Source organism: Hemicordylus capensis, chromosome 5 (assembly GCF_027244095.1).
Source record: "Hemicordylus capensis ecotype Gifberg chromosome 5, rHemCap1.1.pri, whole genome shotgun sequence".
NCBI classification, from domain to species: Eukaryota; Metazoa; Chordata; class Lepidosauria; order Squamata; family Cordylidae; genus Hemicordylus; species Hemicordylus capensis.
The window spans coordinates 220,613,626-220,629,070 of NC_069661.1; the positions used below are offsets into that span (position 1 = coordinate 220,613,626).

At 44.1% G+C, this 15,445-nt stretch overlaps 1 protein-coding gene across 7 annotated transcripts in view; it reads left to right on the forward strand.

The window, feature by feature from the left end:
- The first annotated feature begins 886 nt into the window (after positions 1-886).
- RBFOX2 (RNA binding fox-1 homolog 2) overlaps positions 887-15,445 on the forward strand; it is a 290,850-nt gene continuing 276,291 nt past the window's right edge. For 2 of the 7 annotated variants that reach the window (XM_053253471.1, XM_053253469.1), the window contains exon 1: positions 891-1,583. In XM_053253471.1, coding sequence (XP_053109446.1) covers positions 1,383-1,583 — 201 coding nt within the window. In that variant the 5' untranslated portion in view covers positions 891-1,382. Of the gene's footprint in view, positions 1,584-15,445 lie in introns of all 7 variants that reach the window. The other 5 variants (XM_053253472.1, XM_053253468.1, XM_053253470.1 and 2 more) reach the window with 5 other exon arrangements.

Here is a 15,445-nt window from a genome sequence, read left to right on the forward strand (position 1 = left end):
TTAAAAATGGTGTTCATTTTTTGTTAAATTTGTGCACCACCCAGAGCCTTTGGATGGGGCAGTTCAGGAATAATAAATAAATAAATAAATAAATAAAACAAAACTTGACAGGATAGACTTTTTAACCCCTTCCTGGTGTAGCCGTATCAATAAACTAATTTATGACTTCAAGCACTGGGAGGCTTACTGCTCTAGATCTCCACTGAACATGTGCAAAGTGTTTTCCCTTTATATAGCCAGCCAAGAGTGCAGACAGAGGGTTACTTAAGGAGCAACCAACTCCTCACTTAATGTTTTTTTCCTGGTGGGGAGAGACTTTTCCGGGAGAGAGACGGGTTTTTAAGTTCGACCGGGGGTGGGGAGTTGACGAAAATAATAAGTCGAGAAACTCCTCAAATGTCTGAGGGGGGGACTGCACCCCTCCTCCCTGTTCGCCAGACACCCTCCATGCTCCACCACCAGCTGGCCGCCCCCCGGGCTGGGACTGCTGAACCCAGAAGTCACGACTTCTCTCCCCAGAACCACCACCTCCCGTTTTAGAAAGCAACGCTGAAGCTGCCGTCCTTCCCAGGGAGCAATAAGCCTCACAGGAGGACTATGGGCTTCAGGAACTCGATAGGATAGTGATGCTTTGCTATGTATAGGCAGCAAAAGCCCTCGGGCGGGGAAACCACTGAAAAGGCAGCCCGTCCAGGGGAATTCTTTGACATCCCCACAAAGAACCCAGAAACGGTTTTCTCTGAACACGAGGTGGGGCTGGCTGCCTGAGCGGGCCCAGTGTTACTGGCTCCAAAGCGGCTAATAAAAAGCCTGGGGCTGGTAACCAGCAGCCACCACCCACCCTCTTCCCCTCCTCCTTCCAGAACTGAGGAAAAACAGCCTCCTTCAGGCGATCCACGCCCAAGCCGGCCTCTGTGGCTCCACCCCCTTGGGGAGAGTTTGCCCCACCTCCCTCCCCTGTCCCCACCATTCCCGAAGATTGCCGAGCGGGAAAGGAGGGGGTGTCGTGTCGTCGCTCCTAGACGGCGTTTCCGGAGATTGCCGAGGGGCTTCGGCCTCTCCTCTGTTCCCCCCACCCGCCTCACTCACCCCACCCGCCGCTCTAGTCTCTGGCGGCTGCTGCTGCTGCGGCCGCCACGATCTCCTTGCTCGGTTCTTCTCGGCGCTGGCCGGCGGGCCCGAGTCAGTGTCGAGCTCCCTTGTGGCGGCTCCTCTTGTCCGGAGACACCCTTGTTGTCCAGGCGCCTCTCACGGGTCTTGACCCGACTGGGCCTCAGCACCGCAGCGGGGCTATCGCGACCGAGGAGTTGTCGTGACCGTGAGCGGCGGAGACGGCAGCGGCTCCCCCCAGGGGAAGCGGGGCGGCCGGGGGTCCGGCTCGGATGGCGGAGGGCATCCAGCAGCAGCAGCAGCAGCAGCTCTTGTCCAGCGGCGGCGGAGCAGCGCCTCGAGGGGTCAAGCGGGAGCCCGAGCTGGAGCAGCCCATGCCCGGAGGAGGGGAGGGAGGCGGCGAGAGCGGCCAGAGCAAACGGCTGCGGACAGAGGCTGAGGCGGACGGAGGCGGCGGTGTCGGCGGCATGCAGGTAGTGGTGGCCGTGGGGGGTGGAGGGAGGAGGACGGCGCCGCCATCGCCATCCCCGCCCCGGCGGGCCCCCCTGCGGCCTTGAGGGGCGCGCTCGCTCCCGCCCAGCGCTGCCACGGAGGCCCCGGGTGTGTGTGTGTGTGTGTGCGCGCGCGCGCGCGTGGGGTGGTGGTGGTGGGGCTATGTGCGTGCCAAGCGCGCGGCTGGAGGGCATCCTTGCTGCGGAGCGGAGAGAGAGCCGCCCCGGGGTGGGAGGATGCTGCTGGCTCGCCCGTTAGGGGGCCCGCCGGGACCTCCTCTCGGGGCTCCACACAGGAAGGGCTCAGAGCAGGCCGTGTATTATTTATCTACCAGCTCTGGAGCGGCTGCTCTTGAGGGAGATCGATTCGATTGCGTGGCCTGCCTCAGGTGCAGCAGCAGCAGCAGCGAGGGCGACATCGTACATGCACAACACTCCTTGTGTAGGAAATGGCGTGTAACCGACGTGTGGATTTGTCACGTGCTTCCATTACACAGAGCATGGATTCGGGTGCATGTGCACGTGCTGGGAACCCCTCACTTTCATATTATTTAAGTGGAACTGCAGGGACAGATGTGCCGTGGGAGGATCTTGCAACGAGTTAGCCCCAGTTAATTTATATTACCTTCCTATGGGGAAGCTCACCTTCTTTTGACATTTGACACAATGAAGTTCTGTTTCTTCTATTTATACTTTGAATAGGAGAAAAACAGCTGGTGTTTGTGAAACTCTTTCAGTCAGGTCTCCTGTGCCTTAAGGCTGTGATCTTTTTGTTCAGTTACCTGGAAGTAAGCCCTATTGAATCTGATGTGACTTGTTTCATAGACGTGCCCAAGATTGCCCTGCAAATGAGGTGATTTTTGGCGTTCTGTTAAATGAGGGAGAATTGGAGATTGCAAAGCTGAAGTTTTCAGTTCCTTGAAAAAAAGAGGCACTTGTCTTGTAATTTCCAGACAACGTTCATTCACATTTATGGCTTGCCCAGGTCAACCGGTGTGCTGCTCAGATGAAATCTAAATGCAGCTATTCAAGGGCAACTGCCACTTAATCAGTAAATGTTCAAATGTGGGTAGTCTTGCCACAATTGTGGCAACCTCAAACACAACAAGGATTAACTGCTCTGAAGGAAGTTGAGTGTAAATGAGTCCTTCATAACCTTGAGCACTTTTGGGTATAGAATCCCATGGTCTATAGGCCTCAGTCTTTTCACTGTCTCGTATAAGGATTGATGTTATTAGCATTTGCAGATTCTGCCACTGTGATGAGAGGGAATAATTACCTTGAAATTCATAGACATCCACTAGAGGTGCCAACTTGAAAAATCAGAAAGTGAGAGGATGTCCTGCATCTTTTGTGTCAATCATAGGCAGTTGTATTGAGCGGAAATGCTCTGAGAAGAAGGGTATCCTTTTTAATCTATGGAGTTGTGATGATATAGGTCATGCTCCTTAATTAGCATCTCTTGGAAAAAGAACTATTTGATAGTCTTATTACAGAGTCCAGTGAGGCAGATCTTTGCATGCAAGTGGGCCTTCTCTGTCATTGCTTATGGAAGGGGAAAGAGCCTTGTGTGCTTTGTGGAACTGTTCGTCATTGCTAGCAATGTGAGTTCCTATATATGAATGAAGCTGAAAGTGACTGAAGGTGAATCAGTTGCATAGCATCAACTAAGTGATAGAGAAGGACTATTGCTATGTCTTGTAGTTGTCTTTTATGCAGCTTATAATGACTAGATATCATACAAATAAAAATGAAATGAATGGCTTCATTCCATTCAATATTTGTGTGATTATCAATCAATCAATCATCTTTATTACGGTCAAAGACCAGCACAGGATATAGTACAGATACAATGAAATAAAGCTCAATAAAATTATTATAAACCAGATAAATACACCTAAAATGCTGTGAATCCATAGCTATAATTAGCCTATAAAATAATAATAATAATAATAATAATAATAATAATAATAATAAATAAATTCAATTTCTATACCGCCCTTCCAAAAATGGCTCAGGGTGGTTTACAAAGAGAAATAAAACAAATAAGATGGCTCCCTGTCCCCAAAGGTCTCACATTCTAAAAAGAAACATAAGACACACACCAGCAAAAGTCACTGGAAGGACTGTGCTGGGGGTGGATAGGGCCAGTTACTCTCCCCCTGCTAAATAAAGAGAATCACCACGGTAAAAGGTGCCTCTTTGCCCAGTTAGCAGGGGTTATTATGATTATTATGATTAGTGAAATACAACTCTAAAAACTGTGGGGTGATTAATAAAATAAGATACAGCAGGATAATCCTAGGAGCTGTAGGGAGATTAATAGAGTAGAGATAAAACAAGGGTAAGTATACAACAATCTTTAAAAGTAGGGCATCTAAAAATATAAAATAGTTAAGATAACATATAAAAGTTAACATGTGAAGTAGAGGAGCAAATTAAAATTATGCAATCAAGTAAAATGATCAGTAGTTAAAAATCTGTTGCAAGAGATATTGACTGGTGATCAGGACCCAGTGGATCTTGCACGCTGCCCTGCAGAACCTGATAGCATTGTACGTGAAAGTCCGATTGTAACCTGAGAACAGCATCTTGGTGTAGACTTGACTAGAGCGACCAAGGTATTTGAGTAGCAGGGGAGATCTGAGCTTGTCACATCTGTCTTTATAAAAGGGACATGAGAGGAGCACATGCTCTATGGTTTCCATCTTCACAGAGTCACAAAGACAAAGCCTTTCCATGAGTGGGATCTTCTTTTATTTGCCTTCCAGAATGGTGGAGGGAAGGGCATGACGCCGGGCAAGGGTGAACGCCCTTCTGTGGCTTGAGATTTCCAATTGTGCCAGATATGCAGGGGGGAGACGATAAATCTACGGCTGTCCAGGACCAGAAAGCCTGGCACCTTACTTAAATTTGTCTTATGTTCCATGTCCAGAATCCTCTGTTTCATGGCCGTTTTCGCCTTGTCCCAGCCCATAGCAAGTAGAAGGGACGGGGAGAAGCCCAGCTGAGCCACTTTGTTGTAGACTGCCCGTTTCCAAGAGGATTGAAAGTTGTCCTGCAGGGGGAGCCAGGCCCTGTGGACAAAAGGCTAGCTAGTTTGAGCCAGTGGTTGAGAACTGTCATCCAAACTTTAGTCTCTAATTTTATCATGCCAGTTTCCAGCCATAGAGTGGCATTGGAGACACAGCAAGGCACTTGCAAGGTCCCTCTCAAGAATTTAGATTGAACATGTTCCAGTATAGCAAGATTGGATAGAGATCCTGGGTGGTCGCCATTTAATAATTGGCTTCATTTAGTTTGAGTGCTACAGGTATGTAATGGCTGCCTCTAGCATGAAGGTACCTCAAGATGGCAGTGGAGCCCCTCTGTGCTGCTAGGGCAACATGATCACAATGGGCCCTTCTTAAGACAGAGGCATGAAGGACCACCCCCAGGTATGTTAAGCAGGCGGCCTGCTCAATTCTGTGTCCATCAATATTCCATTGGTAGGTCTTCGGTCTTCTAGCAAAGGCCATGACCTTGGGTTTTTTTGTAGTTTATTTCAAGTTGTTCTCACTTGCAGTGTATATGTGTGATTAAAATGTGATGTTATAAATGCAAAACACTATGGAGGAAGTTAGTACCTTTTTAATGAGATGTAGAACTTTTTATAGCGGGTCTTGGATCTGTTTGTATTTTTAGCTTGTTGTGCCAATCTGAGGTAGAAGTCCTTAGGTACCCTCCAATGCCCAAGGCTAACACTTTCACTTTTAATAAGAATATTCTTTTCTTCACTCTGTCCAGCTCAGGAGAATGAGTGGTAAGCTATTCCTTTTTTGTTCTTATTTCTCTGGGAACATTATTGAACTGCTGTTTGCATATGTGCAACCCACACATACAGAGACTAATGGAAGAATTGCTGGCAAGGAAGCACCACATCCTGATGTGTCAAGTGGTTGGCCACAGGACTTACCCACAAATACTGTAGATCTGGGAACAGTGCAAGCTATAGTCTTTCCCCCTTCCTCAGGAACAGATTTGCTGGCTGGAATTGGTTGCAGCCTGTTGTTTCAAGCAGCAGCTGAAGGTGCAGTCCTCCTCAACGAGTTGATCTGCTTCTAAAAAAGTGCAACTGCTTTCTCATGATGACTGTGAAGACATAGTGAGTAATGTTATGAAGGAAGTTAGTATCTTTTAAATGAGGCATTCATTTCCTAGCAACTGCACTTGGACTTGGTTTCCTAGTCAGTGACATTGCCCAGTGTCATCAGCTGTATTGCCGATTACTGGGATAAATCTGGGGAGAGCAGTTTTGAGCACAGACACACTCAGTAGAAGATGTGAAGCAAACTAAGCCTGAGATTTTTAGTGAATAGGGAAAAGATGGTTGGCCCTTGAAAGGATGAAGAAGACTGTCATTATTTATGGTGGTTGTTCATTTAATATGTAGAAAGGCATTGCAGGCATTGCTAGTCTGTGAAGGAGGTCATATTCTTGCAGGTCAGAAGTAGACGATGACACTAGAAAGCCATCCAGTGAGTTAGAAGGTCCCAAGGTCTCTCTGCTTAGTTTGCACTTGCTCTAACAACAAACATAGTATGAGTGATAATTAACTGAGTGAACATTTCAACCAAATACAGGTATATTATTTGTGGCACCTTTCTTTCTCACACTGCTGGATGGTCTCTTAATCCAGCTGTGTGCTGGATTACATTATGATGAGGCAGCCTGCTGGAAGAAGTGAATGCAATATTTTGGACAATGTGCATATGATTGCTAGTGATACTTAGCTTGCTTTCAGTTATGTGTGTTGAAACTGCTGCATGGAAGCCATCGGTAAACCGAGGAGTAGGAATTCTTGAAAACTCTGCTGGAGATTTTTCTGTAGTAAGATGAAAAGAATATTGTGTCTCACTGGTGTCCTTTGTTTCCAGAGGCATTTCTACAACTGTTCCTTTTAAAAAGAAGTTAGATATTCTTCTCTGGCTGTCTGTTGTTCTGAATCTATTTAGAGCTTTAGGTAGATTGTTAAAGAATAATTTATTTTTTGTTTTCTGTAATTGATGTTTGTGCTTCCTCCTGAGCTGTAAGGTGTTTCTTAAACCAGGGATGTAGCTAGGGGAGAAGGGGCCCATGTTCGCCCCCTCCCTAGCGGCCTCTTGGAGTGAGGAAGATAATGAAGAAAATAGGGAGTGGTGGAGCTGGGGGGCTAGGATCTTTGAACCCATCCACTCAATTATAGCTACACCCCTGCTCAAAATAAACTAAACTTAACTTATTAAGAGGGATATAGTATGCTGTTGAGTTTTGCTTGGGCAAGTAAGTGGGTGGCCTCTTATGTTTTCTGCTGTTCTTGACACTGAATGTGCTCGCTCTTTTGAAACAAGTGTATTTTATTCTTCTGGATCTGCTGTTTTCTGCTCCAGTTCCTGAGTGCCTGTATAGCTCTTGTTGGTGGTCTCAAGATGATGGGGGTGGGATGTCTTGATGTTTCCCACTAATGCAGCACCTCTCTGGGATTAGTTATTTCTTCTTTTATTTTTAAAGTTTGTTTATACTGGATACTGAAGACTTAATTGCTCACCTTTCAGAGGGATGGCTTTATATAAAAGTTTGCTCTATGGCCCTTTAGTGATTATTTCATGCATGTAAGACATAGGCATGCAGTTCTGCTAAAGCTGGGAAAAAGGTAGCAAGAGTCCACAATGAATTTGTAAATTCCTCAAATGAGTGACTTTATAGCAAGGATTTCAGTGTTTGTTATGTCTTAGCACCCTTCTACTGTATATATAATAGGCCTGAAACTGTATATTACTGGTGCAAGTAGTTTATCTGATTGTTTTTGCATTTATATCTCCCTCCAAGGAGCCCAGAGTGGTGTATGTGGTTAGGTACAACCCTGTGAGGTAGGTTAGGTTAAAGAGAAGTGATTGGTCCAGAGTCACCCAGTGAGTTTTGTGGCTGAACAGATATTTGAACTTGGGTCTCCCGGGTCATAGTCCAACACCATGCTGACTCCCAGTTTGACTAGTGTTGCAGAGATAGTGATATGTATGTAAATAAAAGGCTTTGAGTTACTGAGCTTTGGAAGACTTGGCATTCAATACTCTTCTTTTATTATGAAGCCATTCTTTTGTTCATATGCATCTTTGAAGTAACACAACATTTACAGGCATGTAAATGGGTCTGTGACTGCAGCCTCCATGATCACAACTTAAGGATTTTAATGTTAAAAAAAGACACCATTTGCTACCCATAGGAAAAAATTCCAGGTATTTTTTTAACCTTTTAAAAATACTGAATTTACAAAACTTAGTTTGCATGAAACCAAATGTGTATCCAGCATATGTGGTGGGATGTGTGAGAGAATAGATGTAAAGTTGGAAATTCTGTAATATTCTAGAAGTTTGTACCCTGCTTCAATAGCCTTACATATTGTTATAGTTTACATGTTTGAAATCATTGTGCAGATCATCTTGTTTTTCCTGCTTGCCTGAAGCACAGCTTTATATGTCTTTCAACTCGGGTATCTTTCTCAAATTTATTTTAAGGGCAAACATTCCAATTCTTTTTGTTTGTATTCACATTCTCTATTCTTAGAGCATGTGAATTCTCTTAGAAAATTCTTAGAAAGCGCCTTCTTCTATACGTTCCCCATCACATGTTGAGGTCATCTAGAGAAGTCCATCTCCAGTTACCACCAGTACGTCTGGTGGCGACGTGGAACCCAGCCTTTTTTTGTAGCTGCTTATGGCCTATGGAATGCACTCCTGGCAGATATCTGCAGTTTAGGCTTGCTGTTGGCCTTTAAGAGAGCCCCCCAAACTAACTTGTTTGGCCTGGCCTTCCAAGGTTTTAAAATTGTTTTTATAAGTATTTTAATGGGTTTTAAATGGTTTTGAATTGTTTTTATATTGTTTTGAGCACTCTGTTTTAAATGGTGTGTGCTTTTATGTCTTTTTAAACTTGTTGTACACCACTCAAAGCCTTTGGATGGGGAGGTTTATAAATGTAATACAAATAATATTTCCTCTGGTCTTGCCTGAGTATGTAAGGGTAAAGGTTTAAGATATATGTGGCCAACTAGCCAATTGTGTTTTTTCATGTATGGTCATTTATATGCTATCAGAGGAGCAAGGAAGAGGAATTAACTTTACAAAAAATAAAAATAAAGAACTTTACCTCATTCATTATGGTAAAATTGTCATTGGTGATATACTGCCAGTAATAATCAGATTTAATAATCAGATCTGGGGTGAGTCGACTTCTGGCGCCCACAGAGCCCTGTGGTTTTCTTTGGTAGAATACAGGAGGGGTTTACCATTGCCTCCTCCCGCGCAGTATGAGATGATGCCTTTCAGCATCTTCCTATATCTCTGTTGCCCGATATAGGTGTTTCCCATAGTCTGGAAAACATACCAGCGGGGATTCGAACTGGCAATCTTCTGCTTGTTAGTCAAGCATTTCCCTGCTGTGCCATTAGGTGGCTTGAGTCATTACTAAAGGTGGCATAAATCTAGTGTGGGTTAGATATGTATATAATACCACTCCCTTTCCACAGGCAATGAGTGTGTGAGTGCTTTTGGTCATTGGTATGCTCTTCTGTGCATCACAGTAGTTATGACATTTATATCTCTACATTTGTAGGTTTTAATGACAGTGATGGTATGGCTCTTGTCAGGTATTGGTCTTATGTGACAAAGATCCCAGACACAGTTCAGCACTAACCCAGCTGGTTGAGTCCTAATATGTGTTTATTAGCAAACACTTAACTTCTTATAGCCCGCAGTATGGAACTCTTGCCATTGAAACTCAAAAATTTACATGCTCTGTAGATACTGCATATATTCATTTAAAGGTTACAATGGGTTGCTACTCCTGTGGTGACTTCTAATCTACTTTTGCCACATTAGCGTGTAGTTGACACTGTAGAAGCATGCAATAGCTGATACATCAAACAGTTTAAACAGCTATACAAAATGCTGTTTGTAGGTACAATATATTTTAACTCTAAGGCTGTGTCAGCAGTCTGGAAGCAATAATTTGGGACATTGGCTTGTTTGGGGGGCAATGTGCCATAAATTTCTTATTTGTTACTGTTTATATCTTGCTGCAGCAGACAGCTTTATGCAGTTAGGGTTTCATTATCTAATCCATCTCTGATCAGCTTGGATAAACCCTGTTTGGCCAGTACTGATCTTGTTAGTGCGGTGGCATAAAGCTGCTTGAGCTGGGATTGGGACAAATCGGATCATGCTTGCTATACGAATTGAGGACTTATTGTTCATAGTCCTGGGTGGAGGGAGGGAAAGAAATAGCTGCTGCATAATGTCTGACCTAAGTGGTTCCTTTCAAGCTGTGTTAAATGGCAGATGTGCTCTATTTATGCTGGGACAGATTTGGCACTTTCATAAAGACTCACTGACATATGTCGCCATCCTGCTTTTATGTACACATAGCAGTGCTACTGTGGTTCCCTATCCATGTATTGTCTGGTTTTGTGTTGTTGTACCTCATTATCTGAATACACATGTGCAGGTAGATTGTTTGGCTATACACATGGCACATGCAAATAGGGCACTAGGGATGTGCCCGAACCGGTTCGGAGGCCATGCTGGAGGCCTCTGAACCGGTCTGGTTCCAAGCCGGTTCGGCACGGAGAGGGGTTGTAGCTTTACGGGTGGGGGTGTAGTACTAGTAGTGTGCGGCGGCGGGTGTGCACACGCGCCGGAACGGGCGCCTGCTTGTTCCTTACTTCGGCTCTGGCAGGCTAACGACGGGGGCAGGGGCGGCAGGGAGGAACGCTGCAGCACCAGAAACTTTGTCAAAAAACACAGCGCTGGAGGGGGAAGAGCCGCCCTTAAAGCTACAAACCCCCCCCCCCCCCGTGCCAGACCGGACTGGTTTGGCACTTTGCACTTCCCTATAGGGCACTGCAGCTTGCACGACAATCTGGGCATGATGCACAAACTACAGTGCACAGAGCAACAGTCCTACATGCCAGCTGGAGACAGGAAAATACAAGAATATTTTATTTCTAAACAAACTTTTAGGTTTCGTGCCCATACAGTAACATCCTAGGGGCTCAAGGTCTCTTTATGCGTTTTGTGTATCTGTTGAGTTAGCGCTGTGTGTGAGCACACACATCTCATTATGAAAGGGAAGAAGTTTCTCTTGTGATGCTAGGAATTCTCCAGAAGTTCTGTGAATCCCACATATTTAGATCTGTGTGAATTTGTCATTTGTCCCTTCTCCCATCCTGTTCCCATTCTCCCATCCTGTCAGCCTTGAGCAGGGGGATCTGCTTTCAGCAGGTGGTGATCTGAATGGGCAAGGTCAGGGTTGGTTAGAGCAAATGACTCAGGATCAGAAGGGCCAGAGGCAGGGACATAACAAAACTGTGCTGAGAGTCTTTTTCCATCAGATAGGTGAAGCAGAAGAGTCTGCTATAGCTGCTGACAGTGTGTTGCTCAGGTTGGGGAACCAAGCCAGAAGCAACTGATTTATCGAGCTCATCAAACCCTTATTGGTTACCCAGATCAACTGCTCTTACTGGACTGCTGAGTAGCAGTATCCTCTTTTATCTGGCCATCACTGAGATAGTGTCACCGTGCAGAGAGGATAAAGCTAATAACTCCATCTGCCTGAGAGTTGCCTTCATGGTGCTTTAAGGTACCTACCTGGTCCTGGCTGCTGGAGATCCTGATTTGAGAACCCCATCTGGCGTCTTAAGTGTCTTTGTTTACAATGCCCCCTTGGCTGCATTGCTAATTTCTGGCTGCAACTTGCTGCTGAACTTTTTTTCTGTCTTCTGGATGTGGATCAGTTCTGTGCTTAAAACAAAAGCACACCTCTTACTTTGTCTTATAGTGTCATCCTCTACCTATCTGAACATTTTTCAAAAGGTTCCTCAAGGAATAGTTGTAAAGACTATATTTATTTATTTATTTATTTATTAGTACATTTTGGTATTAGTACAATTCCCAACCTAAACACAACTATTTGTTGAATGGCACTGACTGTGAAGGGGCCTCATGAGGGGAAGAGCTTGGGGCCTCACAGTGTCCAGTGCAATGAATCCACACCACAACACAGGCTGCCATAACCAAATTCTTTGCCAACTGTAGTGGATCTGTATTCATACACAATGCAGTAGATGATGGGATATGCCCATCACCAGAGAGAGAGGGTGTTCTGGGCCTCTTGCAATATTTTAGACAATGAAAACTCCCTAGACAAATCAGAAAATGATTAATGCTGGATTAATCTTAAGGGTCTTGGTATGTTTTGTGGTCCAATACAGACAGTACAGGTAGTTGGGAAAGCGAACCACCAAAGAAGGTGTGACTGGCCTGTTGTACAGAGTTGCAGCACCTTCCCTCCTTCCTTTGTTTCCTGTTGTTTGCACTGCACGAAACGTACCTGCTATTAGTATTTGTGATAGTAGTGATGCTGTTCCAACAATTCTTTAGGCAATGCAGGAGGCATTGTCTAACATCCCCTAACGCGGTGGTTCCCAAACTGAGAGTCTCCAGATGTTGTTGAACTACAACTCCCATCAGCCCCAGCTACAATTTATTGTGGCTGGGGATGATGGGAGCTGTAGTTCAGCAACATCTGGAGGCTCCCATTTTGGGAACCACTCCCTTAAAGGATAGTGTTGAGAGCTACTTTCTAGGCTGTTCCATTCTGGGAGTGGAAGATGCATTGCCTTGTGTGTGTGGACCCAGATTAATGAGTGGGGAGGGAAGGAGGCTGGAGCAAGGCAAGAGGTTGGCTGAGGTGTAAGAGAGGGCAAGGATCTGTGCCTTCTCCATATTTACATCCATCCCATATCAAATTGTGAGACTGACGTTTGCTAGTACTATAGGCATGTTAGTGAAGTGCCCCATGGTGCCTATTGCTTTGCCCTCTTTTGTTTGGCCTGTATATGAATCTTGTTTGGTTTGAATCTTTTAACCTCTGTATGAGAGGTTTAAAATATATATGATGGAGTGAGAGTCTGTAGCAGGAATATGTAGTAGAGAGCCACCATGATGTAGTGGTTAGAGTGTTGCACTAGGATTGGGAAGACCTGAGCAAATTTCCATTCAGCCATTAAACTCACTGGGTAATTCTTTCAGCCAAAGCAGGATATTAATGTAAAACAAATACAATAGGAGCATAGGAGGCTGCCTTATACAGAGTCAGACCACTGGTCCATCGAGCTCAGTATCATCTACTATACCGATTTGACTGGCAAGGTTTCAGGCAGGAGTCTTTCCCAGCCCAAACTGGAGATGCTGGGTGTTGAACCTGGGACTTTTAGCGCACAGAGCAAATGTTCTGTCACTGAGCTACAGCCTATCAATCTTTATTTTTATGCAGTATTGTGTGTTCTCTCCAAGAATTGATATACTAGCATTTATTCTCTCTGAAGCCTTAGGTGGTGGTGGTTATTTTCAGTAGTAAATCTCTTTTTGAATAAAATGTTTGCTAAATGACACATTTGAGTTCTTTGCAATGATATTTCACTTTCTCAAATCTATACTCCTGCTTTCCTTGGGAAAAGTGAGTGGGTTTCTCTGATGATTGATATAATCAAGGTTGTGTTTCCTGTCCATGAGGAAAGAGAATCTAAGATAATTTACTGAGGAAACTCTGCAGTCGTAAGACAATATGCAAAATAAGCAGATTTGTAAAACCTAACCTTGGCTGTTAGTTGACATTCTGTCAAAGTATTTGAAATTTTTGGCAAGCACAGGAGAATCTCATTAATCGTGGACTTAGTATCTGCGGTTTCATGTATCTGTGGTTGGGTAATTGGCATCTGATCTTGGTATATGTGTGCGGGGTAAAAGCCAGCTAAAAATGGGTTAACCTCATGTATCTGTGGGGTGGGGGTAGTCAGAAATAATCTCGGAGGTCATTTCTGACCGCCATTTTGAGACTGGGAGCTTCAATATGGTGCCTTAAAAAAAAAAGTGGAAAAGTTTGATTTTTTTGCCCATTTTTTACTATTCAGGGGCACTGCTGAGGACCCGTGAAACACAGTAAGCCACTTCGGTCTGCATTTAAAGGGCCATTTTACCCCCCCCCCTTTTTGTGGCCATTTTCCCGACTTCCAGGGATCTAACCTCCACGTTTGCTTTGGCTCAGTGCCTCCATATCTGTGGTTTCCATATCCGTGGCAGTAGTGGAGAACGGAAGCCCCGTGAATATGGAGGTTCTTCTGTATATGTGGGATAGAGGGAAGGAAGAGTATGGAGAAGGGAAAGGATATTGGGACAGGAATAGTAGCTAGACTATGGGAAATATCTATATTGGGCAGCAGCGCTATAGGAAGATGCTGAAAGGCATCATCTCATACTGCATGGGAGATAGCAATGGTAAACCCCTCCTGTATTCTACCAAAGACAATGACTCTGTGGTCGCCAGGAGTTGACACCGACCCGACGGCACACTTTACCTACATTTATATTATTATTATTATTATTATTAATTATTATTATTATTACCAGCCATATGGGCTAGAAGTGTGGTTTTTTTAAAATGAAGGTTGATTGTGAGGATATTGGTTTTTGTTCAAAATAGTGCAGCATCTTTGCCCCAGTTCTGCCTGATACCGCTTTATGCTATGCAGTTTAGTATGTACTGGCTGGCAGATGAGCCTTTAGGAAGCGAGATATTAGGGATTTTGTTCAATAGGGATAAGAACATGGTTCAGAGAGAAAGCTGTATGTATAGAACACATGCTAACTGGCCTTTCATGATTCACTTGTTTCTTCAGTAGCCACCTTGGTAGGTCATGCTGAGAGAGATGCTAGTGGTTTGTCTAGGTCTGCCTTTATCCATAGTTGTGCAGTTATGGGATGGTTTTGACAGATTTTATCATGTGTGAAGGAATAACTTAGGAAGCCAGTTTTGATTATAATTGGTAGGGTGAGAGAAGGAATCGTTTTCCATTTGTCAAGACTTCTGGGAAAGGAAAGCTATACACAGCTGAAATGATAACTCTTTGCTGTAAAGTCATCAAAACAATAGGCTAAACATTTATTTAGAAATTTAGTTGATCAACTATTGTCCATTTTACTAATAACATTTAGTGTTAATTTACATATTAGCAAAACCTCACTATAAGCTGTCTGTTTGAAATATTGATTGGAAGTATATCCTATAAGTTACTTTAATAAAAATTACCAGTGATTGTTAAAAAAATGACATCTATAATCTATATATTTATTTCTCTTAGATTTATGCATAGCTAATCCCATGTGTGGCAGCTCTCGCAAGAGTTTGCGAGCAGAAGCACCGTGGTGATTGGGCAGTGGAGATTCCATATGAAGATGGGGAGGAGGAGCCTATGATGGTTAAAGTTAGTTGGAATGCAACTGTTACTGGTTGGAAGAGAGGAATCTCTCTCTCTCTCTCCATTCTTCATACCGGTATATATATATATTTATATATATATATTTATATTTATATTTATATTTATATTTATATTTATATTTATATTTATATTTATATTTATATTTATATTTATATTTATATTTATATTTACACACACACACACGGATAGCAGGCAGCGGTCTGTGTAGAGAGGGGTTATGAGGGAGGAAAGAGCCCCTTCAGGATTCAATTCGTTGTGTGAATTAGATGAGGAAACAAGATGAACAAGATCTGTTAATGCAAGAAGAGAGGGAGATAGAGAGAGAGAAAGGAAAAGAAGGGAGGGGAAGAAGGACAGAAGGGAAGAGGAGTAGAGGAGAAAGAGGAATAAAGAAGGGAGGGGAAGATAGAAAGAATGAAGGGCGAGGGATGGGCCCGAGCCTGTCAACGGCCTGAGGGGAATGAGCGGCCATTGCATCGCCTATTGCAGCAAG